The 27,767-nt window shown below is 35.5% G+C and overlaps 1 protein-coding gene across 4 annotated transcripts in view; it reads right to left on the bottom strand.

The window, feature by feature from the left end:
- Window positions 1-27,767, bottom strand: part of GABRB2 (gamma-aminobutyric acid type A receptor beta2 subunit) — a 258,289-nt gene that overhangs the window by 41,206 nt on the left and 189,316 nt on the right. For all 4 annotated transcript variants that reach the window (XM_030927330.1, XM_030927329.1, XM_010388905.1 and 1 more), the window contains 2 exons: window positions 2,195-2,332; window positions 323-475 (listed from right to left, as the gene is read on the bottom strand). In XM_030927330.1, the coding sequence (XP_030783190.1) occupies window positions 323-475; window positions 2,195-2,332 (291 nt within the window). The remainder of the gene's footprint in view (window positions 1-322; window positions 476-2,194; window positions 2,333-27,767) is intronic.

Here is a 27,767-nt window from a genome sequence, read left to right as displayed (position 1 = left end):
TAAAGAAGCACAGATACAAATTGAACAATTATGCAAGCAACATTACATGAAATATGTTTCAATAAAAATATCAAACTGATGGGACTAATCTCATTATCAACAGCTATATGGTTAACTAATACTGACATGAAAGAGCTTTACTTCATGTTTAATTGATTTAATGCTGAATCAGATCACCCAAAGTCTCATAGCTAAACTCTTGCAGGGTGAGAGGTTCAGTTCATCATGCATCACAAATTTCAGGATAAGAAGAACGCGGGCATGCGAACACAGACATGTGCACACAGAGTCAAAGTCCACAAGCAGTAATAAAATGGCTTACCTAACGCCACCCTTGCAGCTGAAGCATCGTAATTAATCCAGAAGGAGACCCAGGAGAGGATGGTAATCAGGATGGAAGGCATGTATGTTTGCAGGATAAAGTATCCAATGTTTCTCTTAAGCTTAAAGCTGAGGGATAACCTGGGATAGGAACCTAGAAAGGCAATTTTAGAACATCATCATTATCGATCAATATTTATAGGATACTTTTCTTTAACGGTCCATAAACAGTACATCGTCTCTCAATTCAGATTTAGCTCTTGGTAAAGGACACTTTCTTCTGCAGAAGTAGTTGGAGAGCCCTGAGTTTCTAATTACCAGGAGTTACTCAGTGTGGAAAGCATCCTGTACTCACCAGTAATTAAAAGAATTCCAGCTCTTCCCTACTCAGCCTCATAGAGTGAATCAAACATAGTCCTCCTTTGTAATTGTTAGGACAATTTGAGACAGTCCTTTTTTCACTCTTTCAATTGTTCCTTAGTAAGTTCATCCTTTAAGTTAGTCTTACATGAGAGTGAGGCTGCATGTTCTGGTCATAGTAAAAGAAAACTCTTCTCAAGCCACAGAAAGTTTAAGTCTGTGATCAGTGGTGATGTTTCAGGGGATGTGGATTTTTGTAGGTTTTCATGTATATGCATTCTTTTCTAAGAGTTTCATTGCTTCCACTGGAGTTCTAAAAGTACACCTGACCCACCAAAAGGTGGAGAATCATTGCTTTTGAGCAATATTTGTGGGAGATACAACTAAAGAATCAGCTTCCTAAATCTGGGTCCTTTGATTGTGATGACCTGGGGAACTACCCTTTAATAAAACAAGATAACTAACAGAGCACAGTCTTAGACTATAGGAAGTTCACATGATAAGTAGCCAGGGAGAGGATATTCTCATTGTTTGGAACAAAGCCTTGTTTAGTTTTGGGAGGGCTAGGCTAAGTGTCTGAATATGATAGTAAGAGTATTCTAAGTAGGAACTGATTTTCATAGATTTTTAGGAATTCAGCAGACCTCAAACTTAGGAAAAGTTTCTGTTTGTTGTTGTTGTTTTAAAATTAAAGGCAACTTTGTATTTTTATTAAGTCACACAGCTTTTGCCTGAAGTGGTTTGTAGGCACAAAAGGTATCTGACTTCTTAGCAGAAGAGCCATTACAGTATTAGTTATTTCTGTGCCTGTGGGGTTTATTTCAATAAGAAAAATATAAAGAAGGATACCCCTGTGGGTTTAATATTTTTGCCTAAGTGAGTGTCTACCAAATAATTACTTTCCTCAGCTTTATTGCTACAAAAATGCAAATATTTTGCTGATGAAATCAAGTATGACCATCTAAAATCTCCATACTGGAAGGACAAAGATGGCAAAGGCCTCAGGATAATCTTAATACCTGAAACAGCTTTCTGTTCACAAAGGAGGTAAAACTGTGTAAAGAAATTCTTATCCTTTGAAGAAAATATGAATTCCTCCCATTGTCTTTGGAGAATTTCACGTGATCAGACTTGAATGAACCGCAACTTGGCTCTCCCAGTGATTCAAGGGATTATGATCAATTCTGCGGGAAGCATAATGTTACAATGTTGGGGAAGAGCTCTGAGTCAGGTCTTCCTCTTTCTCTTCCTGTATTCTTTCTAAAAATTAGTTGCTTCTCTAGCAAATGAGATACACTGAGATGATCCTCTCAGCTCTGCTGGGGTGGCTTCTGGAAAGTAATAGTATGGGTCCCTAGTGGAGCAAAACGCTTCATGGGAAACTGAGGGTTTTCAGTGGATTTGTCTTCTAAAGTCATTGTGCTTCCCTGGGACATAACTCTAATATAAGTGAACACGTTTAACAAAATATGGTGAAGATTATTTTCCTTTAACACTTTTCCATGATACAAACCTGTGGAAAAAACAACCTTCTTGGTGATAAGTTTGTAATCTACAATAGAGAACTGTGGAAGTTCAATTTTCGTTACTCCTGTTACTGCATTATCATCGCCACGCCAGTAAAATTCAATGTCATCAGTTGTGTATCCATCTGTGAAAGGAAACATACACACGCACACACACAAATACAGAAAACAAAACAAAACAAAAAAACAGACAAAACAGAAAAAAAAACACCTGTTTAGAAGATGAACTATATAAATAATATAAAGATATAGTTAAGGCTGTTATGTGTTTGGTATCATACAAAACATTTCAAGTCTATTACTGTATTTTATCCTCATGATGATCTCATTAGGGTAGTATAATTAGGCCTATATTAGACTTACAAAAGTTTAGAGAAATTAACAGTATAGACTCTCTTGCAACTAGGAAGTGGTATAGTTGGGACTTAAACCCAGGTTTATCTGATTATGAATCCCATTCTATCAAACATTATCACATTATCATATAACATCATCACAAAACCCTGGTTTTACTTTATGAGAAGATAAAATAAGAGAACAATAATTTAAACTATTAGTATAATGCTGAATATTAACAAATTCTCCCCCAATATAAAGCATACAAATTATAATACATTTGAATTTCAAGCCAGAAGTGATTACGAAGAATCATCTGTTCAATATTCATGTAGTTGATTTTCAAATTTGACTTTGTAACATATTTAGTTTCAAAGAAAATCTTCCACAGAAAAGTTCAAAACAACATTAACTTCAATCGCTTTGAGGAGTAGATATAAATGCATAGTGTACATTGGACATGCACAGTGCATTTCGGAGGCATGCTTCCATTCATTCCACAACTATTTATTAAACACGTACTATGCATATCAGGGCACAGTTTCTGGGGATGAGATTCTGTATAACAAAGACATATTCTCTGTTATTAGTGATACTCTCAATTCACAGGGTGGAGTACAATCTTAAGAAATGAGCACACATATAATCCTAGCTAGTAAGCAAACACATAACAGCAATGAATAAGCACATATTAGATTGTAAACAGTGCTATACAGGGATGTATCCAGTGAATATTAATAATATCTTATAAATTCACCCACCCTCCAAAAAAACCCCAAATAAAAAGCATATACCACATTTCATGTGAAGAGATATCACATTTATCTTTTCAAAGAACTTCTGCATCTGGATAGTTGATTTTTACAAGTCTGGGAGACAGGCAAGATGGATATTGCTCTGCCATTTCCAAAAACAACCCAACAAATTTAAAAGACTGCTTAAATTCTTTGCCTTTTGACATGTGACTAGCCAGTGTGACAGGGATGACAAGAATACCAATCCTTGACTCTTAGCCCTAGATGATTGTCAACAAACCACCTCTCTTTCCTCCAAAGAGAGGGAGTTCAATCTTTAAAATAAGGCAGAAAAAAATGTTTTTTTTTCCCCAAAGAACTAGGATACCTTCAATTGGAGAATCTACATCAAACAGCACAGCTCAAGCTGTATGGTTTAGCTTTTCTAGAAATCTGCAGTTCCCTTTTTTTCATAAGAGTAGCCACTTTATCTGATGCAGAACTACAGTTTTTTGGAAGAGTTATAGAGCATTTGAAATTCTAATACCACAAGGCCTCTGGATATAGTTAACGATTTTCAAAAGGCTTCTTTACTTGCAAACACCACAAACTATATTAAAATCAAAATTGTAGAGTTTTAATTGATTATACACCAGCAATATTTTATTAGTATGATCTAACGAAGAGCCATTTGCTTTGGTAGAAAGTCTTTTTTTATGTAACTTTCATGTAAAAGTAAATTTCAGGGCTGGGCACAGTGACTCATGTCTGTAATCCCAGCACTTTGGGAGGCCAGCATAGTAGGATCACTTGAGGCCAGGAGTTCAAACCATCCTGGGCAACATAGTGAGACCCTGTTTCTATGAAAAAATCATAAAAAATTGGCCAGGCATAGTAGTACATGTCTATAGTCCTACCTACTTGAGAGACTGAGGTGGGAGGATTAAGTTCAGGCATTTGAGGTTGCGGTGAGCTATGATGGCACCACTGCACTCTGGCCTGGGTGACAGGGTGAGACTCTGTCTCTAAAAATATATATAAATAAATACATAAAAGTAAATTTCAGACTCATGATTTCAACATACATTCCAGGTATTAAGTGAATTGAACAGTAGGCAAATTCTCAGAAAAGAGCTCCTCACTTCCCTCTAAAATTCTCTACCCAATCCTGAGAAGTGAGATGCCTATCCCATAGGATAACTGTACTTTTCCCATGATTTCAAGTTTCCTAATGTGGTGACAAAATACTCAGTCTGAGGCTCCATGTCAAATGTAATCCAATTTCTTATCAGTTCTTTATCCGTACCTCTCAGTTATGAAATAGTTCAGAGACAATGACAATCCTACCTTTGATAAACCAGTTTAGAATAACAAAAGGACTATAGCTCCTAAAATCAAACCAAGAACTCAGAAATGCCCTGTAAATTTTTTTATTATATAAACATGAAAAAAGGTATTTATGAAAAAAGATGGTAATCATGTCCCATGAAGTTACTCCTAACCAAGATTCTCCTTGATTTTCGAAGATAATAACTGGCAGCATGTTGCAAAGTAGCAACTGCCATTTATTGTGTTAGTTGGTGGTATATGCTAGGCACTTTGTTAACTAGACACCATCCCTTTCTACAGAGAGCTAAAGCCTCTACTTCAAGGACACTGGGTTTAAGATGCCCAGGAAACCAGCAGAGATTCTTATTTAGCTAATCAGGAATTGGCTTGGGTATCTGATTTTCTTTTTGATAAGCATTCCAGATAATTCTATTGTAGATGACACATAAAAACACTGAGAACCACTTGTCTAGCAAATGAAAAAGATAATGATAGCAATTAAAATAAATGCAGTTATTTACTGAGTGCTGTTATTCATTTTACTAGGAAGTCTATTAAGCACTTCACTTTCATTATCTCATTTAATCTTCACAACAATCATTTTATAGGTGAACAGTATTTATATACATTATTTGAAATAATGAGCCCTGATCCTGCAAGTTAGTTACTTTTGTCGTTAACTCATCGTTGAGAAAACTGAGATTCAGAGAGAATAAGGACCTTGCTAAAAATCACACATCTGGCAAGTGATAGAGTAAGGACTTGATGCCATATCTATGTGACTGACCTCAAGGAAAGCATTTTTTCCACTGCATTCCCTGCCCCACCAATAGGCCATAAAAAATATATGCTATGTTTAAGAAATGTCCATTTTTGTACAAACAAATGCAGTCATCTTCCAAAGAAGAGAAAAGAAAAATGAAACACTCAGTATTTCTTACATAAAGAACTAGGTCTAAACTAATAGAGTATATGTGGTCCTCCAGGTTTCTTTCCTCCTAATCTTCCTCAGTATTTACCTTCTTTTATCATTGCTATAAATATTATAACAGAAACTTATCTGTAGGTAGAAGAATGCGAATGACTATAGCATTTAAACCAGGTTATATAAGAGACGCTGATTAGTTTTCCAACAGCAGAAACATTATTAAGAACTGCAAACTTTTGGTAAAATGACAGCGTTTGCTAGGCAATACCTTGTGTGGAGTAGGCACTCAGTAAACACTATTAAATTAATAAAGCAATTATTTAATGCACACGTGAATTTGAGTTTCTGTTGCTTTATGTAAATGCTTTCTCTAGATGTTTACATATTGTAGAGGATCATGTATTGCATTTTTATTTCTGCCTCTTGCTCTGAGTATAGTGCCGGCACACAGTTGGCACTAAATAAACATTTTCTGAGTGAGTAAAGAAACACCTAATAAAGAGAACTCTTAAGAATAATTCAAGATTCTTCATTATATATCTCTCCCTATGTATTAGTTCTTCCTAAGTTACTGCACATCTCTTTGTCTTCTGTTTCCTAACCTGTAAATTGCAACACCTAATATAATAATAATAGTCACTTCACAGAGCTGTCAGGCAGAAAAAAACAGAAAAAGATGTAAAATGCTTAGAACAGCACCAGCAGATAATAACGAATATTTCAGTTGATAGTTATTCAAATTAGAATTATTAAAAATGAATGCAAAACACATTTCGTGTCCTATTTTGTGGTTATTAAATGAATACACACAATTTGCACAATGGAAAACGTAGCTGTTCAACCACACTTATAGAACCCTCCAATGTTTTGGAAATTGCTAATAAGAAGTTTCAAAGTTATTTTGATGTTTTGGGTTTTGGAATCTGACACAATAAACTGCACACTGTATTTACTTCTGGCTACTGCTAGTCTTAGAAAATCCAATCCTCTTGACTTCATTTTAGGCTAACCGAGAATAGAAGATTGCGAATGGAAAGCAAATGTTGCTATTGCATCATTGGTTTCTGAAGATGAAAGAGCAATGAGCTCCATGACAGTTCCAAGATGGTCAAGTTAAAAGACAACTCGATATACTTCATAGGATTCATTTAAAGCAGACCTCGTTTTCTTCTTTTCTTTGGATATTCTCTGGAGGAATATTTAGCAGTCTCTCAAAGTGATTAAAAACTAAAAGAAAACATATGCAAATATACCTGACCTGACTTTTACAGGTTTCATAATAATGATGAGTTAAAAAAAATTTTTTGATTTTTTTAAAAAGATATCAGAAGGAAATGCACTGAAGTACTTCATTAATGTACTGCAAATTAAACTCATCATTTACATTTTATTAATGGGATTCCAGAAACTGAGTCATTAAATAAGTTTGTATTATCATCAAAAACGTAAGACACATAATAATTCAGAAGGCCTATAAATAAACTAAAATACAAATTCACTGGCATTCACCTGAAGAAATTAAAGTTATATGAAATGTTACAAGCCTCTGATCAGGAAGGACAAATATAAAAATCTATAAAATATATATATATGATATGAATGATAGATACGTTCTCTTTCAAACATTGATGAAAAATATGCATTATATGGGATCTAAGAAATAGAAATACCATTTTAAAGCATTTACATAATAACTAAATACGATCTCACAATTGTGACATTACCTGATCATATAACATAGCATTTTAAAAAGTTTTTTCTCTCTTTACTGTCAATCTACATACCTATTTTGTTATCTACTAAGTCAATATTTCATTTTAGAATTGTTTTACTGTGCAAAAAATATGAATCTGTGCCAAGATATTAAACAGCAGGAACCAATGAGAACATTTAGAAAAGGTGAATTAATGCCACTATTTATTTTTCTAGTGGGAAATTAAGGTGACTTATTGTTTTCTCATTACTTATTTAAACTTTGTTTCTCATTTGGATTGGTAAATATTCTAGGATTGTATCCAGTATAGCAATTTTCACATAGCAATTGCTTTAATCTGTTAATTTTGTCATCATAACCAATTGGCAATCAATGAGAACTATGGGTCAACGTTATTGCGATAGTTCACACTAATCATGGTGGTTTCCATCTTTCAAGAACCATCTTAAAAGGTGCATAAATTTAATGTGTACATCACAGCATTTTAGGTGTACATCACAGCACTTTTTGAATAAAATACTTCATCATAAAATAATTTAGCACATACCTTCCATTTGTATCTAAAATGTTTTATAGTTACTATTATTAGTCTGTAAATAACTATTAGTAAAACTTGATTTCCGTTCTCAAAAACACTAACCTGTAATGTGCTTCATGGAAAAGGGTTACACAATCAATATATTTGGGAGTAACTACCCAATTTGGCTCCCTATTATAAAGTCATGAAACATTTAAAACAGTAGTTCAGGAAAACCTGCAATAAGTAATCTGCTTAATTTTACTTACTCCTGGAATATCTCAAATTTATTTAACCATATACATTTTTTAGCATATGAAAATACCCTCCCTGGTATAATCATTCCATAAAATATTGGACTGCAATTATTCACACATTTTAGGGAAGTCATACACAGTGCTCTTTATTTGTGTCCCCTCGAAAGCCAGGTAAGCACTGCAGAAGACCCACAGTCCCTCAGAGACAGATTCTGATTTTTAGTGGGTTAACCATTTTTCCCTCCAAAAATGTTTCCAGGAGAGAAAAAAGTGGCCATACCATAGAGATAGAATTATCTTTTTATGGAGCAAGAGAGACAAATATTTCAGGGAAGCAGCATGATTGAATGTTCAGCCAGAAGGCAAGCATTCTTCTCATGACTAGCTTGAGTGACCTTAATTAGAAGTCTGTCAGTCCACCATTAGAATGAAATCCACTCCATGCAAAGGCCTGTGTGCTCTGCAAAAGTACAGGACTGAGCACAGTCAATGCCAATGAGAGTCACTGGGATATTTCGAGAGGCAGAGACAGACACACACTTGTCAGCCAGAACTCTTTCAATTCAATATCGAAAGTGTTCCAAAGACACTCTGAGTGATTGCTCTGACTCCTTAATTGCATCTTATTCTTCACTCTGCTCTTCAGATGAACTGCTAGACACATTTTTTGCTGTCAAATCATTTCTAGACCTCAAGTAGCTCAAAATAATCGGCATAGGGTAGGTCAGGCTTGATTATCTAGTGGCGTCTTAGTAAGGACACCATCAAGTAAGTCATGGCCCAGCATTCAACCTTCATCAAAGATGACCTGTTTTTTTGTGTGTAAGTACAATTTTTTAAATTCAAATCTTATGATGTAGGAGAATAGGAAATCATTAATAAGCAAGTAAAATGTCAGATTGTGGGCTTTAAAGACCATATCTCCATTCAGATTCTAATGCAAAATTGTGTATTTGTTGTCTTTGTATGGAGCAGGGTGATCTGTTAGCTGTTTCTACAAATTTGGCTCCATAATGTGTTTCTTACATTTTCTTACTTATGTTTAGAGAGACTAAGCAAATTAATCTACTGACCCGGGTAAAAGAAACCAGTTAATAATAATAAACAAAATAGCCACAACAATGATAATATATAGCAGCTACCAACTATAGAGCCCTATGTACCAGGCACTGCCTTAAGCTTTTTATAACGTTCCATCTCTACAGAGAACTGAAGTGTTATCGTTATCAGGATTCTTCCCCTTCATCTAACCTTGATTTACCCATATGCATGAACTCTAAGTCCTGAAGTAACATTGACAAGTCAGAAAACCTTTGGCATAAAGTGTAGGCCAATGCTTCTTAAGCTCATGTGCACAGAAATCACTTGAAAACCTTGTGAAAATGCAGATTCTGATTTAATAGGTGAAACCCCAGATAGTGAAATTCTAATAAACTCCCAGGTGATGCTGATGCTATTTGTCCATGGACCACCCTTAGGGTAGCAGGAGATTGGGAGATTTTTACTGAGTATAAGTCATTTGCCATGTGGTAAGTGTCAGGCAAGAAAAATCTTGGATCTAGCCATATCCAAAGAAGAAGAAAGTTTTTTTCTGAACAAAAGTTTTCATAAGCTCCAACATTAAAATATTTTTTCCTAGTTCGATCTCCTTTACAAGGAATAGGAGGAAACGTTGCTGATGCTGTCTCTATTCAGGGGCATGGTTTCCTTAAATAGTCTATGACCTACACTCACCAATAGCAGAAAATACAGAGATGGGGCTAGGTCCAAAATTTTTCTGCAAATTTGTATTCACGCCAGTTTTACTTAAATATTTTGCCTCATTAGGCTAAGAATACTACACTCTGGCATTGGATTTCTGCATCTTTTATTCATATCCTTCAATAGACCTGTCAGCAACCTTTTAGGGTTTCTGCCTTTCTCCAATATTTATACTACATATGCTGCTACTATTTTTTTTTTTTTTAAGTTGATGGGAAACAACAGATGCTGGTGAGGCTGTAGAGAAACAGGAATGCTTTTACACTGTTGGTGGGAGTGTAAATTGGATCAACCATTGTGGGAGACCGTGTGGTTATTCTTCAAGGATCTAGAAACAGAAATACCATTTGATCCAGCAATCCCATTACTGGGTATACACCCAAAGGATTATCAATCACTCTACTGTAAAGACACATGCACGCATATGCTTATTGCAGCACTGTGCACAATAGCAAAGACTTGGAACCAATCCAAATGCTCATCAATGGATAGACTGGATAAGGAAAATGTGGCACATACACACCATGGAATACTATGCAGCCATAAAAAAGATGAGTTCATGTTCTTTGCAGGGACATATATGAAGCTGGAAAGCATCATTCTGAGCAAACTAACACAGGAACAAAAAACCAAACACCACATGTTCTCACTCATAAGTGGGAGTTGAATGATGAGAACACATGGACACAGGGAGGGGAACATCACACACAGGGGCCTGTCGGGGGATTGGGGGCTAGGAGAGGGATAGCATTAGGAGAAATACCTAATGTAGATGATGGGTTGATGGGTGCAGCAAACCACCATGGCATGTGCATACCTATGTAACAAACCTGCATTTTCTGCACATGTATCACAGAACGTAAAATATAATTGATCAGTATACTTAATATTTGTGCACTTTGTATCTTACAGCTCAATAAAAATTTTAAAAGATGAAAAAAATGTTTATGATAAATTTCTATGCTTTAAAAACTAAAACAGAATTAAAAAAACAAAAACAAAAACAAAAACATAGAAAACTCCTTGTTGGATATCCCTGTTGGGGAAGTGAGAATTTCCCACTTCAATTCAACTTCAATGCAAATTCTTCAGGCATCCAAAACTCCATCACTGTAGCTTCTACCTGCAGCCTCATTTTCTATTATTCTTGTTCTTTTTCCAAATCTCTCATCTTTTGCTCATACTCTTCAGCAATCCTCAGAAATCCTTTGACCTCAAGGTACTGGTTCAAGTTATTTCAGTTACTTAAAATATTTTCCCCTTTCACATCAACTGTCTGCACCCTTTAAAGACACATTTCAACTTCCAACTTTCCCAAGACACTATCTTGCTTTCCTTAAGTTGCAATTGTTCTATCTTTACTCCTCTGATATTTCCACAGCACTCTAGTGGAATTTCTATGAGTGTGGTTCTCACAGGCAGTTTTGCATTAGAGGATTTGTGGATGTTTGTTGGATGGTCTTCCCCCTCTAGACTATCTTTCAAGAAGGTGAAGAACCATGTCCAGTCCTTCTCTGTAGCTCTTTTCCTTCTTAATACAGGTCTTAATTCAGAGTGGCACTCACCCAAGTTTGCTGAACTAAACTGTCAACATGCTAATCCGTTTACTTGTGGCTCCTCAGATCCCCCTCTGAGAATGCAGTGATGAGCAGATGTCATTCGCTGAATTGCAAGGTAGTCGGATTGCAATCCTAAGCATCATTAGTGGCTTGGGATGTGGAATTCTCATACACTTGTCTCAGAGTATCACAGTTATTAAAAGAAAGGCAATGCTGCCAGTACCCGTTTATAAAAAGTAGCTACCAAGTTGGAGTAAAGGCCTCTGTGTTGAGGGAAAATTCTTGATGTTGCTGACTTTTAATTTGTATTTTCATTCCGAAGTTGAACAAAAGCTTCCTTTGAATGGCCATGACCCTCTGATAATGACTTTCTCTGGCCTGATAGATGTTGGAAACCACTCTGCCACAATTGTCTCCAGAGGGAGCTGATACCTACAGCTCAAATGGAATAATGTTCCCTGGTGAGAAGTGGATATAGTCACACAGAAGAGTTGGTTAACTCAAAAGTGATAATGGAAGATGTTTAAATTAACAAGGTCAATTGAATGGTCCAGGTGATGTGCACAAATGTGCAATAAAGTGTCATCAACTGTTACACCAACATATCTATTTTCTAATAAGAGGTAACAGAGAAAGTAAAGTCCTATCTGAATGATGTAGGAACTGGTCTAGGTCTCTCCATCTTAAACCATTCTTTTGCACATCTTCACTGGGATAGGGGTCAGCTGAAGACTTGCTTATTTAAGGAATTGCAGGCAGGATGCTCCTGAAGATACATTTTGGGTCTAAAAGAGTTATTAGTCTACAATATGGACTGTTAGCATGTATCCTGAATAGTAAGACAAATTTTCATACTGTCCCTAAACTTTAGATATGAACCCTTATCTGTGCTATCCTCTATTAGCACTTAGTACATTTAATTGAAATTATCTGGTAAGGATTTTATCTTTTTTACTCAACTATGAGTTCTTATTTAAACAAGGAGCATACATTCTTAAAATTTGTAACCATGGCTTGGAGCAGAAAGGAGGCAAATATCAGATATTCAGTACATATTTACTGAGATAGACTGAACTTGTGTTAGGAGAAAGGGCTTATGTAAATAGCAGGACAGAGATCTTGGAGGTGAACAGCAGACCTGCTGCTCATGCAGACATATAGGCACAGTTAAACATGGCATTGCTATTTTGTCTAGGAGAGTCAGTTAAATGAATTGATCTAGAGCATGAGCTTTTTAAATGGCCACTAGCTAATGTTTCTAAAGCATTTCTTGTGTGAAGCAAAGTACTTTACATGCATTGCCTCATCTAATCGTTAATAGAATCCGTTAATGGAGAAACTATTTTTCTTATTGTACAGATGAAGAATGTGCAAGTTAAAAAGGTTAAGTGACTTGTCCAAATGCTAGAAATGAGGATTGAACTCAATCTGCTTTAACACTGAAATCCAGTCCCATAGTTGCTACATTTAACACTTGACACTATTATTCGAAGCCATATTTTTGAATTATTTTGTAAAATTACAAAAAGTTCTGTAATTATGTGCACTCTACTTTGTAGTGTGACTTTGCAGCTCCCCGCATGCAGAGGTAGAGTATTTCCCTACGCCTTGAATGTGAGCTGCCCTTGCTACTTGCTTTAATCAAAAATAGTATCCTTGGGCCAGGTCTAAGCTTATGCTGCAAACAGACCTTGGATAGCCTGCTGTATGATTAAGTCCATGTGACTCAGTTACCTTCATCATGGCAGCCAGCCAGACAGTCTTTAGCCCACCTCTGTGAGGACCACAGATGCATATCTGAGCCCAGCTAAAATCAGCTGGGCCTGGCTTGGATTGGCAGAACCTCCCAGCTGACCTGCCTTCTGAGTGACAATAAATGTTTTTTGTTTTAATCTACTAGGTTTTGGGTTAGATTAAAAAGTAGCAAAATCTAATAGAGAATGCTAGGTTCTATAGAAAACAGAAAACAAACCATTTTTTCCCCATTAATTGGGTGATTTATACATCTTTACCTCCAGGATGACATTCATAATCACAGCTGGACGTTGCTAAAGGGAATCTCCAACTGGTTTTATGAATACTATAGGTTAAGCCATATGACATAACACAAATCAGAAGACCTACCTAGGTTCCAGTCCCCACCCTGCTATACATGAGCTGTAGAATTTTGAGCAAATCATACAGTCTTCATAGAGCTCAGTTTCTATACCTGAAAAAAATTGTTATTCTAAAACAGCAATTCTCAACTTTTTGGTCTTAGAACCTCTTTATACTGCAACACTATTAAGGATTACAAAATAATTTTATGTGGGTTATAGCACTTCGTATTTACCATGTTAGGAATTAAAACATAAATTTAAAAATATTTATCATTAATTAATTGAAACCAACAAAAACAATCCTATTTTCTGATGAATATAAATAATATATTATGAAGAATAACTATATTTTCCAAAACAGAAGAAAATTAACAAGACTGTATTGTTAAAAATTTCTGTAAATCTCCTTAATGTTAATGATTAACAGAAGATAGATGGATTCTCAGATTCTCATATTAGTTTCTACATTTATTTTTGAAATACCTTATTTCATTTAGCCCCTGGAAAACATGACTGTACACTGTGAAAAAATGAAAGTGAATAAGGCAAGTCAAGTCTTGGTTTTGTTACAAAAAAGTGTTGACTTCAAGGATATATCAAAAGGGTCTCAGAAACCTCCAAGTGTCTCTGGAACACACTTTGAGAATCACAGTTCCAAAGGATCTGTAATCTACAATCCTGTGATTTAATTAAAATTATAAATAATTCATTAAAATTTTAATTATTAAAAATTACCAAAAACTAGCCAACTTGTTTTCCTCTGTAGTAGAAGCAAACATAATACACTTTTGAATGGCTAGGGATTTAAAGATCATTTTTATATTTTAGACTAAATTTATATATATATATATATTTGAAAACTTTTAGATTTAATTTAACTCATTTGGTCATCCTTTGATGAAGTGGAGCTTGCATATTTTGAAAAGGAAACTAATGCGTTTGTATATAATTGAAGCTATTGTTCATTTATATCAGACTATCAACCCACTGAAAGGCGTACATATGTGAATAAGTGAATTGCCAACTCTCTTCATATGCCCCTTAAATACCTATGCAAATTAATTCACACAAATAAGACTCTGAAAGTGACTTCATTAGTGCCGGCCAAGGAGTTACCATTTGGGACTTCTTGCATAGAATAAAAAAATTTCATCTCAAAAAACAGTTATGCAGAAAATAGCTCAAGTAATACAAAAAGCCTTGACCAATATTTATGCAAATCTGTTCTTTTCTAAACTACTAATTACATTCTCGGCTTCAGGAAAAAAAATTCCTTAAATAAATTAAAAAAAAAAAAACCCAAAACAAAATACAGGACCTATGAGAGACATTAAATGATTATTAAGATATTAAAAATTAAATAATTGCTATTTATTAAAGAATCATCAAGACCCAAACTCAGCCAAGATAAATGCAACATCCTTAGATATTTGTAGTTCTTGTATTCAAGTTGAATATGGAATTAGTAGCTGTGGTGATTTGAACGATATATACACAAATTCTTTGATAGTCCACAAATGGTGGAACTTAATTCCCCTCCCCTGGAGGGTAGGCTGTATTTATTGATGCACTTCTGAAAAAAGAATACAAGAGAGGCGGTGATATGTTCCTTCTGAAATTAGGTTACAAAAAGATGGAAGTTTCTGTCCAGGATTTCCTTGCAGCCTTTTTCTGTCATTCTGATTTCTTGCTCTTCTATGTTGTAAACTGCCCCATGGAGAGACTCGCATGGTGGGAAACTGAGGGAGCTCTCCAGATAACAGTCAGAAGAACTGATGCCCTTTTACAACAGCCTGCAGGAAACTTAAGCTTGCCACAACTGCTTAAGCGGGCTTGAAAGAAGAGCCTTTCCTGTTTGGGCTTTCGAATGAGACCAGAGCCCCAGAAAACAGCTTGATGGCAACTTCATGAGAGACCTTGAGCTGGAATCCCCTAGCTAAGCCAATCCTTATTTTTGATCCTCAAAAGTTATAAAATAAGAAAGGTCTGGGCCGGGCGCGGTGGCTCAAGCCTGTAATCCCAGCACTTTGGGAGGCCGAGACGGGCGGATCACGAGGTCAGGAGATCGAGACCATCCTGGCTAACACGGTGAAACCCCGTCTCTACTAAAAACACAAAAAATTAGCCGGGCGAGGTGGCGGGCGCCTGTGGTCCCAGCTACTCTGGAGGCTGAGGCAGGAGAATGGCGTGAACCCGGGAGGCGGAGCTTGCAGTGAGCTGAGATCCGGCCACTGCACTCCAGCCCGGACTACAGAGCAAGACTCCGTCTCAAAAAAAAAAAAAAAGCTCTGTTTTAAGCTGTTAAGCAAATAAATAATAAACCTTTTCATAATAAAAAACTTAGCAAATTAGGTATAGAAGGAATGTAGTCAGAATGATCACGGCTGTCAATGACAAACCCACAGCTAACATTCTACTTAATGGAGAAAAGTTTAAAGCTTTTATGTTAGATAGGGAGTAAGACAAGGATGTCCACTTTGCCCCTTCTATTCAACTGGAAGTCATAGAGCAATTAGGCAAGAGAACATAAAAAGCATCCACATTGGAAAGGAAGAAGTTAAATTGTACCAGTTTGCAGATGACATGATACATACAGAAAATCCAAAAGGTGCCACCAAAAATTTTTTAGAGCTAATAAACAAATTCAATAAAGACTCAGGAGATAAAATCAGCATAAAAATCAGTAAAGTTTCTGTACACTAACAACAAAGTAACCAAAAAAGAAATCAATAAAACAATCCAATTTACAATAGCTAAAAAATAAAATTAAGAATAAATTAAACCAAAGAGTTTAAAGACCTGTACACAGAAAGCTATAAAACACTCATAAATACATTGAAGATGATACAAAGAAATGAAAAGATAGCACATTTTTATGGTTGTCAACCTGACTGGATTGAAGGATGTTCCTGAATGTGTCTGTGAGGGTGTTGCCAAAGGAGATTAACATTTGAGTCAGTAGACTGGGAGAAGCAGACCCACCCTCAATCTGGGTGAGCAACATCTAATTAGCTGCCAATGTGGTCAGGATAAAAGCAGACAGAGGAACACGGGGAAGGACTAGACTGACTAAGTCTTCTGGTCTCCATCTTTCTCCCATGCTCCATGCTTCCTGTCCTCAAACATCAGACCCCAAATTCTTCAGCTTCTGGACTCTCGGACTTACACCAGTGAACTTCCAGGGGGTCTCAGGCCTTTGGCCACAGACTGCACTACTGGCTTCCCTACTTTTGAAATTTGGGGACTGGCTTCCTGGCTTCTCAGCTTGTGGATGGCCTATTGTGGGACTTCCCCTTGTGATCATGTGAGTCAATTCTCCTAATAAAGTCCCCTTCATATATTCATTTATCCTATTAATTCTGTCCCTTTAGAAAATACACACATGTTCATGAGTTGGAAGAATTCAAATTATTAAAATGTTCATACTACACATTAAATGCATTCCTTATCAAAATTCCAATGACATTTTTCCAGAAATAGAAGTAACAATCCTAAAGTTCATAGGAAATTACAAAAGACATTGAATAAACAAAGCAATTTTGAAGAAAAAAGAGCAAAGCTATAGAGGCATTATACTATCTGACTTCAAAATATATTACAAAACTATAGTAATGAAAATAGCATAGCACTGTCATAAAAAAAAACACATAGACAAATGGAACAGAATAAGGAGCCCAGAAATAAATCCATATATTTATAGTCAATTTCTTTTTAACAATGATGCCAAGAACACATAATGGGGAAGGACAATCTCTTCAATAAATAGCATTGGAACAACCAGCCATGCATATGCAGAAGAATGAAATTAAAACCCTTGTTTCATGCCAGATACAAAAATCAACTCAAAATGGACTAAAGACTTAAAGTAAGACCTAAAAATGTAAAACTACTAGAAGAAAACATAGGGTTTTCAGAAAAGCTCCATGACATTGGTCTGGGCAATAATTTTTGGAGCTATTACCCAGAAAGCACAGGCAACACAAGCAAAAACATACAAATGGGAATACATCAAATTAAAAGGCTCTGCATAGCAAAGGAAACAATCAACAGATTGAAGAGATAACCTACAGAATAGGAGAATGTATTTGCACACCATACTTCTAATAAGGGGTTCATGTCCAAAATACAAACTGAAACAACTCAATAGCAAGAAAACAAAAAATCTGATTAAAAAATGGGCAAATAACCTAAATAGACATTTCTTAAATGTATGTAAAAACATACAAACAACCAACAGGTATATAAAAATGTGGTCAATCTCACTAATCATCAGAGAAATACAAATTAAAACCACAGTGAGATATCACTACATGCCTGTTAAGATGGCTATTATCAACAACACAAAAGACAAGTATTGGTGAGGATGTGGAGAAAACAGGACACTTGTATACCACTGGTGAGAATGTAAATTTAGTACAACCTATGGCAAACAGCATAGAAGTTCCTCAAAAACTTAAAAATAGAACTACCATATATATAATCCAGCAATTGCACTACTGGGTATATATCCAAAGGAACTGAAATTAGTATGACAACGAAATACCTGTACTCCCATGTTCACTGAAATACTATTTATAGTAGCCAATATATAAAATGAACCTGTGTCCATCAATGGATAAGTGGATAAAGAAAATGTGAAATACTACTCACGATTAAAAAGATAAAAAAATAAAAATAAAAATCCTGTCATTTGCGACAATATGAATGAACCTAGAGAACATTATGTTAAGTGAAATAAGCCAGGAACAGAAAGACAAATATTGCATAATGTCACTTATATGTAGAATCTAAAAAGTTGAATTCATCTAAGTAGAGAGTAGAATAGTGGTTACCACAGGTTGGCAGGAGTGGGACTGGGGAGAGGGTAGTCAAAGGTTACAAAATTTCAGTTAGATAGGAGGGATAAATTCAAAAGATCTGTTGTCCCACATTGTGGCTATATTTAATAACAACATATTTTATTCTTGAAAATAGCTGAGAATTGTGACTATAGTTAATAACAACGTATTTTATTCTTGAAAATTGCTGAGAATAGATTTTATGTGTTCTCATGCAAAAAATAAGTATGTGGGGTAATGTGTATGTTAATTAGCTGAGTTTGTTTATTCTACTATGTGTACATATTTCAATACTTCATGCTGTACATAATAATTTTACATATATACCATTTTGTCAATTAAAATTAATAAATAAAAAAAACTAATAAACCTGTTATCTTGGAAATGGCCACATGGCCTTAATACAAACACTAAGAACAAATGCAATTTTCAGAAAATCACGTAGGTTTCCATTCAAATTCTGCCTACTTTCTAGTAAGTCAATGAAGCCTAACTACTGTAAAAAAGCCAATGATACTGCTTATATTTTCCATGTTGTTCTGAGAACTATAGAAAATACCTGCAAAGCAATTAGAACACTGTCTTAATGATTACTGGCTATTATTATTCTGATTACTTATATTTATAGCTAAGGCGAAATATTTATTTTTAATTTTGGATAGTTTAACAATTGAGCTTCCAATACAACTTTTGGCTTCAGTTCAAATTAGAAAATAGTTGTTTATTTCTTATGCACAAGCTACTAAGTGCTCACTCACGGATTTGGAATTGGGCAAATCACTTAATCTGCATTGTCAGTGAATACTAAGCACATTAAAAATATCCGATAGAGTAATATACCTCCTCTTGCAGGGCTGGACAGAGTAGTAAAGGAAGGAGTACCTTGACCAGTACCTTTCCAAACTCCGTAAACCAGTTAAGAATGGGGAAGCTCCTTCCTTCCACATTGGTTATTGACAACTACAGGAAATTTGCTCATATCCTAACTGAAAAGTAATTAGGCCAGTGATTTCAAACTGATAAATATCAAAAGCAAGCTCCAAATTTCAAGATGATGAGGTGTTTAGGTGAGGTGTGCAAGCTGTTACTGGCCTCCTGAATTGCAGCTCTAGTACTTACAACTTGAATCTGTAACCCAGTTTGTCTAAGACAAGTTGCCTAAATGTCTGAAAATAATCAAAGTAGTATATTTGATTTGGTAGCAGATAAGTCCAATGTACATGGTGTCTTTGTGCTGACCCTACCAATCTAAATCAACTGTTTTTATTAGTAGTTGTCTATATAAAACTTGGATATTCTTTAGGATCCAACATTAAAGCAAACTAGCGACAATGATTTATTTAATAAAGCAAAACAAAAAACCTAAAGTACTAAAAGGTATTTCTTTAGTCCCCAAGGATTGTGCAATTGTAGATAATAGTGTAATTTTTTGACAGGAGCAAAACTCAGTTGATTTTCAGATCCAAGGGGCAGTTTTCTCCAAACTACATCATCTTTATAGAGCTACAGTTTCACACACAAATGGTTTCTACGATGAGAAAGAAAAGTAAAGGACTAACATTTCCAACACAGCAAATTAGTATTTAAGACAGTAGCACTAAGACTTAGAGGATGATTTGCCTCTACAGTCTCCCCAGATTTTGCTGGGCCATCTACAGTCTCCTCAGATTTTGTTGGGCCACCAAATCACCTATAGAACCTATAGAACCTGCTAAATATGCCTAGTATGCCTAGTCCTGGGTCAAACTGTGTAGGCCTGAGGTTGGACCTAGGAGGCTATATATTTAATAAACATACCACACCTCTATACATAGAGTGAAACTCTGCTCTAAAGTTTGAAACATTCCTTAAAATATATCAAGAATGTCCTATTTATATATACATGCATATATTTGTATATTCTTAGATATGGGGTATCCTGGGACTATGAGACTCTCTAATATTTAAATCTGTATCTAAGAGAATGAATAACAGATATATCTGCAAATGTGACACAACTGCATCCCAAAAGGAAAGTCTAGCAACTTCTATGGGCTCTGCCTCTAAAATACATTCACCAAATTCTCCTTGTCTCCCCCAGCTGACATCAAAGACCATGACTACATCATCTCATGCTGCGGAAACTGATATAGATGCCTAACTGGTTTGCCTGCTTCCACTTTTATCCCCTTACAATCTGTAGTGGGAAGTAAGCTTAAAAAACAGCAACAAGCAAACAAAATACTAACTATGGCACCTAGCTCAAAATCTTCGAAAAGCGTCTCATTTTACCATATAAATAAAACAAACCTTTTTACATGATCTGACTTCGTTCCTGCCCACCTCTTTGAAGTCATCTATTAAGACTAACTAAAAAAAAATATTACTTTTGTAATTTAAAGTAATTAATTACTTTTTGCAATTGCTTTTAGTTGCAAAAACTGCAATTACTTTTGTACTATCCTAATATTACTACTTTTTCCCCTGCTCTTTAAGTCGAACTATATTGGTCCTCTTTTCTCTTTAAACACAAAGAGCTCATTCTTGTCTCTTAGCACTTGCCTTGTATTCCCTTTGTGAAGATCTCTACATGGATGCTTCTTATTCCTCATTCAGGCTTTAGTTTCAATGAACTCCTCATAAAGCCTGACTTCTCTGTCTTATACTAAGATGTCACCCAGGTCTCCTATAATAATTGCTTTTCATAATATTTCCTTGGTTGATTTTCTTTATAGTTGATCATTCAGAAATAATATTCTCTACTAATTAATTCCATTATCTGCCTCCCTGAACTAGAATATAAATTCCTAGAGGGCAAAAATGTGTCTCTTCTGTTCACTGTGACATGTATATAATATATAGAAAATATATAAAATATATGTTATATTAAAATACATTAAATATATTATATATGGTATATATGATATAATATATACATATAACAATATATAGCGATGTCATAATTGTCACAGTTGTGTATATATAACATATATACATACACATGTATATAACACACACATATATAACACCTACACACATACATATATGTATGCACATTGTATATACATATCAAATGGCATAGTCATTGCATATATATATATATATATATATATATATATATATATATAAAAAACATCTGTGACATTGTTTGGAGCACAGTAGGTGCCACATAACTGTTTTTGAATAAATAAGCTCTTCTGATTAACATTTATACAATAGAAAAAATTGGTTTCTTTATCTGTTTATGTGTTCAAAGTAAACCATAAACATCTTCAGTAGGTATGTAGTAAAAATCTATCAGATTTGTAACTGATTAAAAAAATGATCTGACTCAAACCATGTCAAACATATATACACAGATAGAAAGTTATTCTGATGGTTCTTTATTTAGATGGAAGCTTTGCCATTTTGCAATATGTATAGGAGTGTTTGAAGGTTTATTTAGTATCCAACCTACAGAAGAATAGGTCTTCTCAGTTTATTCTTCATGCAAAAAGTTTTTATTTATACCAGAAAAAATATCTTACTCAAGAACTGACTTTAGTTATTAATTTGCTGACATACCAACTTGAGTTCTCATTCCTTATTCTGCTCTCAACCTCAAGTTTCTCCAACATTAGAGGGCACATGGCTGGATATGCGGTTTTAGGAAATAAAAAGAGCAAGGATGAGGCAATTTAAACGTGAAAACAGAATTTAGAGCCAATGACATACACACGAATAGGATCAGGTGAAGGCAACAGCAGACTAATATCTTGTGACTTTTTCAGATGTGCAAACTTACCCAAATTTAAGCAAATAATAACTTGAATAGGCTAATGAGACAATGTGTTTTAAGATGTATTGTAGTAAGAAATCACCAGAATAATTCTATATATTTTTTAAGTAGCAACATTACCTACAAGGCCCTATGTGATTTGAATCTGCCTTCTGTCTTTGTAATTTATTCTAGAAATACAGCACATTAAAAAGGATGACTATAGTGGATAAATTCAGGTTTCTCTGCCCATCCAGAGCCAACCTGATTGGGCACTGCTCCTCTCCATAGCCCCGATGAACCAAGGACTATGTACTCATGTTTAGCATGGCTAATTGTCCCTGGGTGGACATCTGTTTTAGGCTGTATCAATCATATTCTTTTCTTAAAAATGTGGACTCACAAAGAGTGAGTCAGTTCATTCATCAGCAGAATATGAAAAGGTCATGGTTTGGAAAGCGCAAAGAGGATAGCAACAGAGAGACCATAACTGCCTATGAGAAACTGGAGGAAGTCAATACACAGTGGCAGAACAATGAATCACAGGTGTCACGGAAAACGTGCACAGGGATCCTGAACAAACCAGAGACGCAGAGAGAGAAACACAGAGAGGCACTCTTTGTTCCCGAAGCCTGCTTTGAGTCCTAGTGCTCAAAGAACCTTGGATATTTTTGGAATACTGGATTTCCCCAAGGAATCTTGGGCATCCTATTCTGGGATGTGTCTGAGATTGTTTGTTGTGTTCCTATTCAATAAATATTTATTTAGTGCATCCTATGTGCCAGGCAGTGCTCTTGGCACTTACGTACATTGGTCAAAACAAAAACAAAAACCACAGATTAAAAATATCTGCCCTCACTGAAAATACATTTTAGCAGGGGAGACGGGCTATGGATAACAGGAGTAACAAATAGGTGAATTACATACTATGTTTGAAAGTAATATGAGTCATAGGTGCCTTGGACAAATGAAAAAGTAGAGCAAGCTACCTGTCGTCTTGGGAGGACACTGAGGTTGCAATTTTAAGCAGGACAGTCAGTGAGGGCCTCGTTGGAAAACTGACATATATGAACAAAGACTTAAAATGGATGAAGGCCTCAGTCATAATCCTATACATGGAAGAGCATCCCAGTTAGAGAGGGCAGTCAGTGTAAAGGACCAAAGCCAGGAACATGTGTGGTATATTGGAGAGGCAATGAGAAATCCAGTATGGCTGGAACAGAACGTGCAAGGGGAATGAGTAGAAAATGAGGTCAGAGAAGTGCAGGGGTGGGGGTCATATAATACTTAATCTTATGGGTTACTGTTTGGAATTTGAGTGAGGATTTTTCACTATTCTGAGTGAGAGTTTTGAGCGAAAAAAAGACACGATCTGGCATATATGTTAACAGAATTATTCTAAGTTTCTTTGTTGGGAATTTTCTACATTGGGTTGGTAAAAACCAAAGAAGGGAAACCAGTTAGAAGGCTCTTGTAGTAACCCAAGTAAGAGATAATGGTAGCTTAGTGCAAGGTGGAAACTAAAAAATGATAAGAAGTGATGGAGTTTTATAAATATTTTGAAGATCCAGCTAATAGGATCTTCAAAATATTACATGTGGGATATACAAAAGAGAGAGTGGACAATTATGACCTCAAGGTTCCTGATCTAAGCTAATGGAAGGTTGGAGTTGGCATCAAGAAAGATAGGGAAGACTACATGCATGACAGGTTTTAGAGAGGACATAAGAGTGAAGTTTTGGACATACAAATTTGAATACACAAAGCTTAGCATTTAAGGGAAAAGCCTGGTTGGCGACAAATATTTCAGTGCAATGAGCATACTGATGATACTTAAAGCCATGCAACTTATGAGAAATTCCAAAGAAGTGAATGCAGATTAAGAAGACCAAGAATTAAGTCTTGATGTCTTGTATTAAGAATTCAGGTTGATGAGAAGGAAACCACAAAGACATCACTGAGAAAAAATTATAGGTAAGGTAAGAAGCAAACCTAGTAAGAGTATGGTCAATAAAATCAAAGGAGGAAAATGTATTAAGGAGTAGAGGCTAAGGAACAGTGTCAAATGCTTCTGCTAAAACAGATCTTGTAAGATAGACCTGGAGTGTCCACTTGAGTTAGCAATGTGGAGGTCACTGGCAACCATGACGAACATAATTTGGTATCATGGTAGAAGGGAAAGGCATACTGGAAGAGTTTTATGTTAAAATAGAGAGTAGGTGACTGAAGTAATTTTGCTTAAAAAAAGGGAACAAATAAGTGGCATGATAGCTAGCAGGGTTCATTGGGGAAAATTAATCTTTTTGAAGTTAGAAGAAATAACAGCATGTTTCTAATATTGTCAGTAGAGAAGTGAAAAAATGATGGTGTGGAAAAGAGAGGGTGAATGGCTGGCGCCATCCCCCGAGTGGGCAAGATGGAGGGATTATATTTAGATGGAAGCATGAGAACAGCAGGGACAAGGCAGAGCATGTGGGTGTGGATTCTGGTAGGTGGGTAGAAGTAGTGGTGGGAGTATTCAGTGCTCTTATATGATGATTCAGTTTTCTTAGTGAGGTGGGAAGCAAGGTCATTAGCTGGGAGTGAGAATGCAGAAGGAGATGTTGAGAAAGTAAAGAGAGAGGGGAGAAGGTATGAAGTAGTTGTTAAGGACAGAGGGAAAATGAATGGGTGAGGCAGGTAAAATGTTAATTTCCAGCAGCGTCAAAGGCCTAGGTGGTGTGTGGTCATGAATTTAAAGTGTGAGCAGTCACTGTCCTTTACTTTGGTGAGTTTAAGTGGGCTTTTTCTTCGTATCCAAAAAGCCTTGACCAGAATATAAAATTGCATGGAAACAGCTTTGCCTCCTTGAAAATCTGTGGGTGGCAACTTTTTATTTTGATGTCTTAGTGATGAAAATCTAGGGCACCATTATGTGTGACTATCTTTTTTTTTTTGCATTGGCAGAGAGGGGGAAAAAATAAAAAATAAAAAAAACCCTAACTCATCCAAGTACATCCAAGCACACTTAGTCCAAACTGTTAAGATTTCATGGGTAAGAGGTACTAGAAAAAAATATGTATTCAAAACTCAAAAAGATGATTATTTGCTATTTTTTCTCACCTATAATATCATTTTCTTGTCCTTCACTATTATGTAGAGTTGACATAGTTTTAAGACTTCCATAAAACAACACTGATAAATTTCTATAAACCTAAAAATTTTTTCCATTGTTTAAATAGCATTTTTAGCTAAGTTTGAAATGCAATACCTTTCAAGAGCACAAGGTTGCATCCTACACACACACACACACACACACACACACACACACACACAGAGAGAGAGAGAGAGCTCATGAAGGCATAGGAAGGCATAGGATTTCTTTCCCTCAGGGTATGAGGATGGCAGCAGGATAGCTACGCTTTTACTACAATATTGGTGATAATAATACCTGATAATAAGAAGACTATTTTAAAAACTTTACCATTTGCCAAACACTATAAAATGTTCTAACTTATGTCTTAATACAATGAAACTACAAATGAATTATTTTTATCTCCTCTCTGATTTACAAACTGTTGATAACTGGGATTTTTATTATGCTAGAAAAGCACTACAGACAAAAGATCAATAAGTAACTAACTCATGTTATGTTTTGTCTTTAAAAAATGGAGGCCGGGCACAGTGGCTCATGCCTGTAATCCCAGCACTTTGGGAGGCTGAGGCAGGTGGATCACGAGGTCAAGAGATCAAGACCATCCTGGCCAACATAGTGAAACCCCATCTCTACTAAAAGTACAAAAGTTAGCCGGCATGATGGTGGGCACCTGTAGTCCCAACTACTCGGGAAGCTGAGGCAGAAGAATCACTTGAACCCCAGAGGCGGCGGTTGTGCAGTGAGCCAAGATTGTGTCACTGCACTACAGCCTGGTGACACAGTGAGACTCTGTCTCAAAAAAAACAAAACGTAAAAAGATTATGTATTTCATAGAGCAGGCTACTGAAAAGACCTTGCAAATGACCAATCCTGTAGCAATGGACACTCCTGTTACCTAGGTTGTAATCTGTAACTTATTTTCCACTAAAAGCAACAATAGCTCTTTAGAGAAAAATGGCTGATTCCCAGTCTGGGATAGGAAGAGTACAGGATGAGCTTAGGCTATTTTATCACATTAGAAAGCAAGGAAGAAAACAAAGAATACTTTGTTTGTCTAAGAAGGTTCAGATGTTGATGTAAAGAGGTTTCCAAGAGGCAAAAATAAGGGGATAATTTGGATGTCAATAAAAATGGTATCTGCATGGATCAAAATACTTGTAATATGCTTAAATCTACAAGTTGTTCTTTTTTTCTCTCTTCAATGATCAACACTAGATGATACCAGAGAACCAATTCATTATTTTAAAAACTGGCAAATAGTGAGCATAAAGCCTTATCCATTCTCAGGGTAATAAAATGTTTGAAATAAGGGAAATTGTTTTTATGTAGAAATATTTCAGCTAATAAATTAAGAAAGAACAATAGAATGAGAATATGACCATTCTCTGAGGTGTAATGAATAAATGAATTGAGGCTGTTAACACCACAAAAAGAGAGGCAACCAAATGTTATATATTTCCTGATACAAATACCTTTCTCATTTTGAATTATTTTGGTCAAAAAGTACAGTAACCTGAGTATAAGTTTTTAAAACCTAAAACAAACCAGAAACAAAACACTATGGGAAACAGAAGAAAAAGAGAACAGAGATAACACGTTAAAAGATATTGCAACCTCACTTGAGCCCAAGAGTTAGAGGCTGCAGTGAACTGTGACTGCAGCACTGCACTCCAGCCTGGGCAGCAGAGTGAGACCCCATCTCTAATAAAAAAAAAAAAAAAGAAAAAGGGAAAGAAGATACTGAACTACAATAATACCATCAGCATTCTTTCAGACCGTGAGAAACTAAAAAAAAAAAAAAAAAAAAAAAAAACTTATTTTTTCTAACATAAAAACTGTAAAAGAAAAATAGAAAGAGAAGGAGGCAAGAAATGAGAGAAAATTACAATTGTACGGGCTTCATTTAGATCCTAATTTGAACAACCAAATTGTTAAAAAATGATATATCTAAATATATCGGAACACTGAATTTTCAAAGATGTTAAGAAATTATTTTACTATGTTTTTATTTTTTAAACTTTTATTTTAGGGAAGGAATTATTTTAAATTGTTAAGTGTAACAACGGTATTTATTTATGCTTTAGAAATAATCCTTATCTTTTGGTGTTACAAGAGAAATACTTATGAATATAATTGCATGATATCTATTATTTGATCCAGACATATCTGGATCACATTGGGGTATAATAAGAGTATAGACTAAATGGGACTGTTGAAGCTGGATTGTGAGTTAATGAGAGTTAAATATACTATATTTTCTATTTCTGTATATGGTTGAAATTTTTGATTATAAAAAATAAAAAGAAATAAGGAAAAAAGACAAGAGAATTTGAGTTTTTTTGCCTGTGGACATAGCACTGGTAGAAAACAGAGGTGGGATTTAAATTCAGGTCCATGGTTTGTATTTTTACTTTTTCATTTTTTAAGCTACATCTTTCTGTTTCTGCAGCACATGAAACATCAGATTTGGGAGGCTGCAGCTGAAGGAACACTTGAAGCCAGGAACTCAAGTTCATCCTGGGCAACACAGAAAGACCCTGCCTTTATAAAAAATTTAAAAATTCTTTGCCCATACCTACATCCTGAATGGTATTGCCTAGGTTTTCTAGTAGGGTT

The sequence above is a fragment of the Rhinopithecus roxellana genome, chromosome 3 (genome assembly GCF_007565055.1).
Source record: "Rhinopithecus roxellana isolate Shanxi Qingling chromosome 3, ASM756505v1, whole genome shotgun sequence".
Taxonomy (NCBI): Eukaryota; Metazoa; Chordata; class Mammalia; order Primates; family Cercopithecidae; genus Rhinopithecus; species Rhinopithecus roxellana.
The sequence above is the reverse complement of the archived record's forward strand: the minus strand, read 5'-3'. Positions and strand labels throughout refer to the sequence as shown.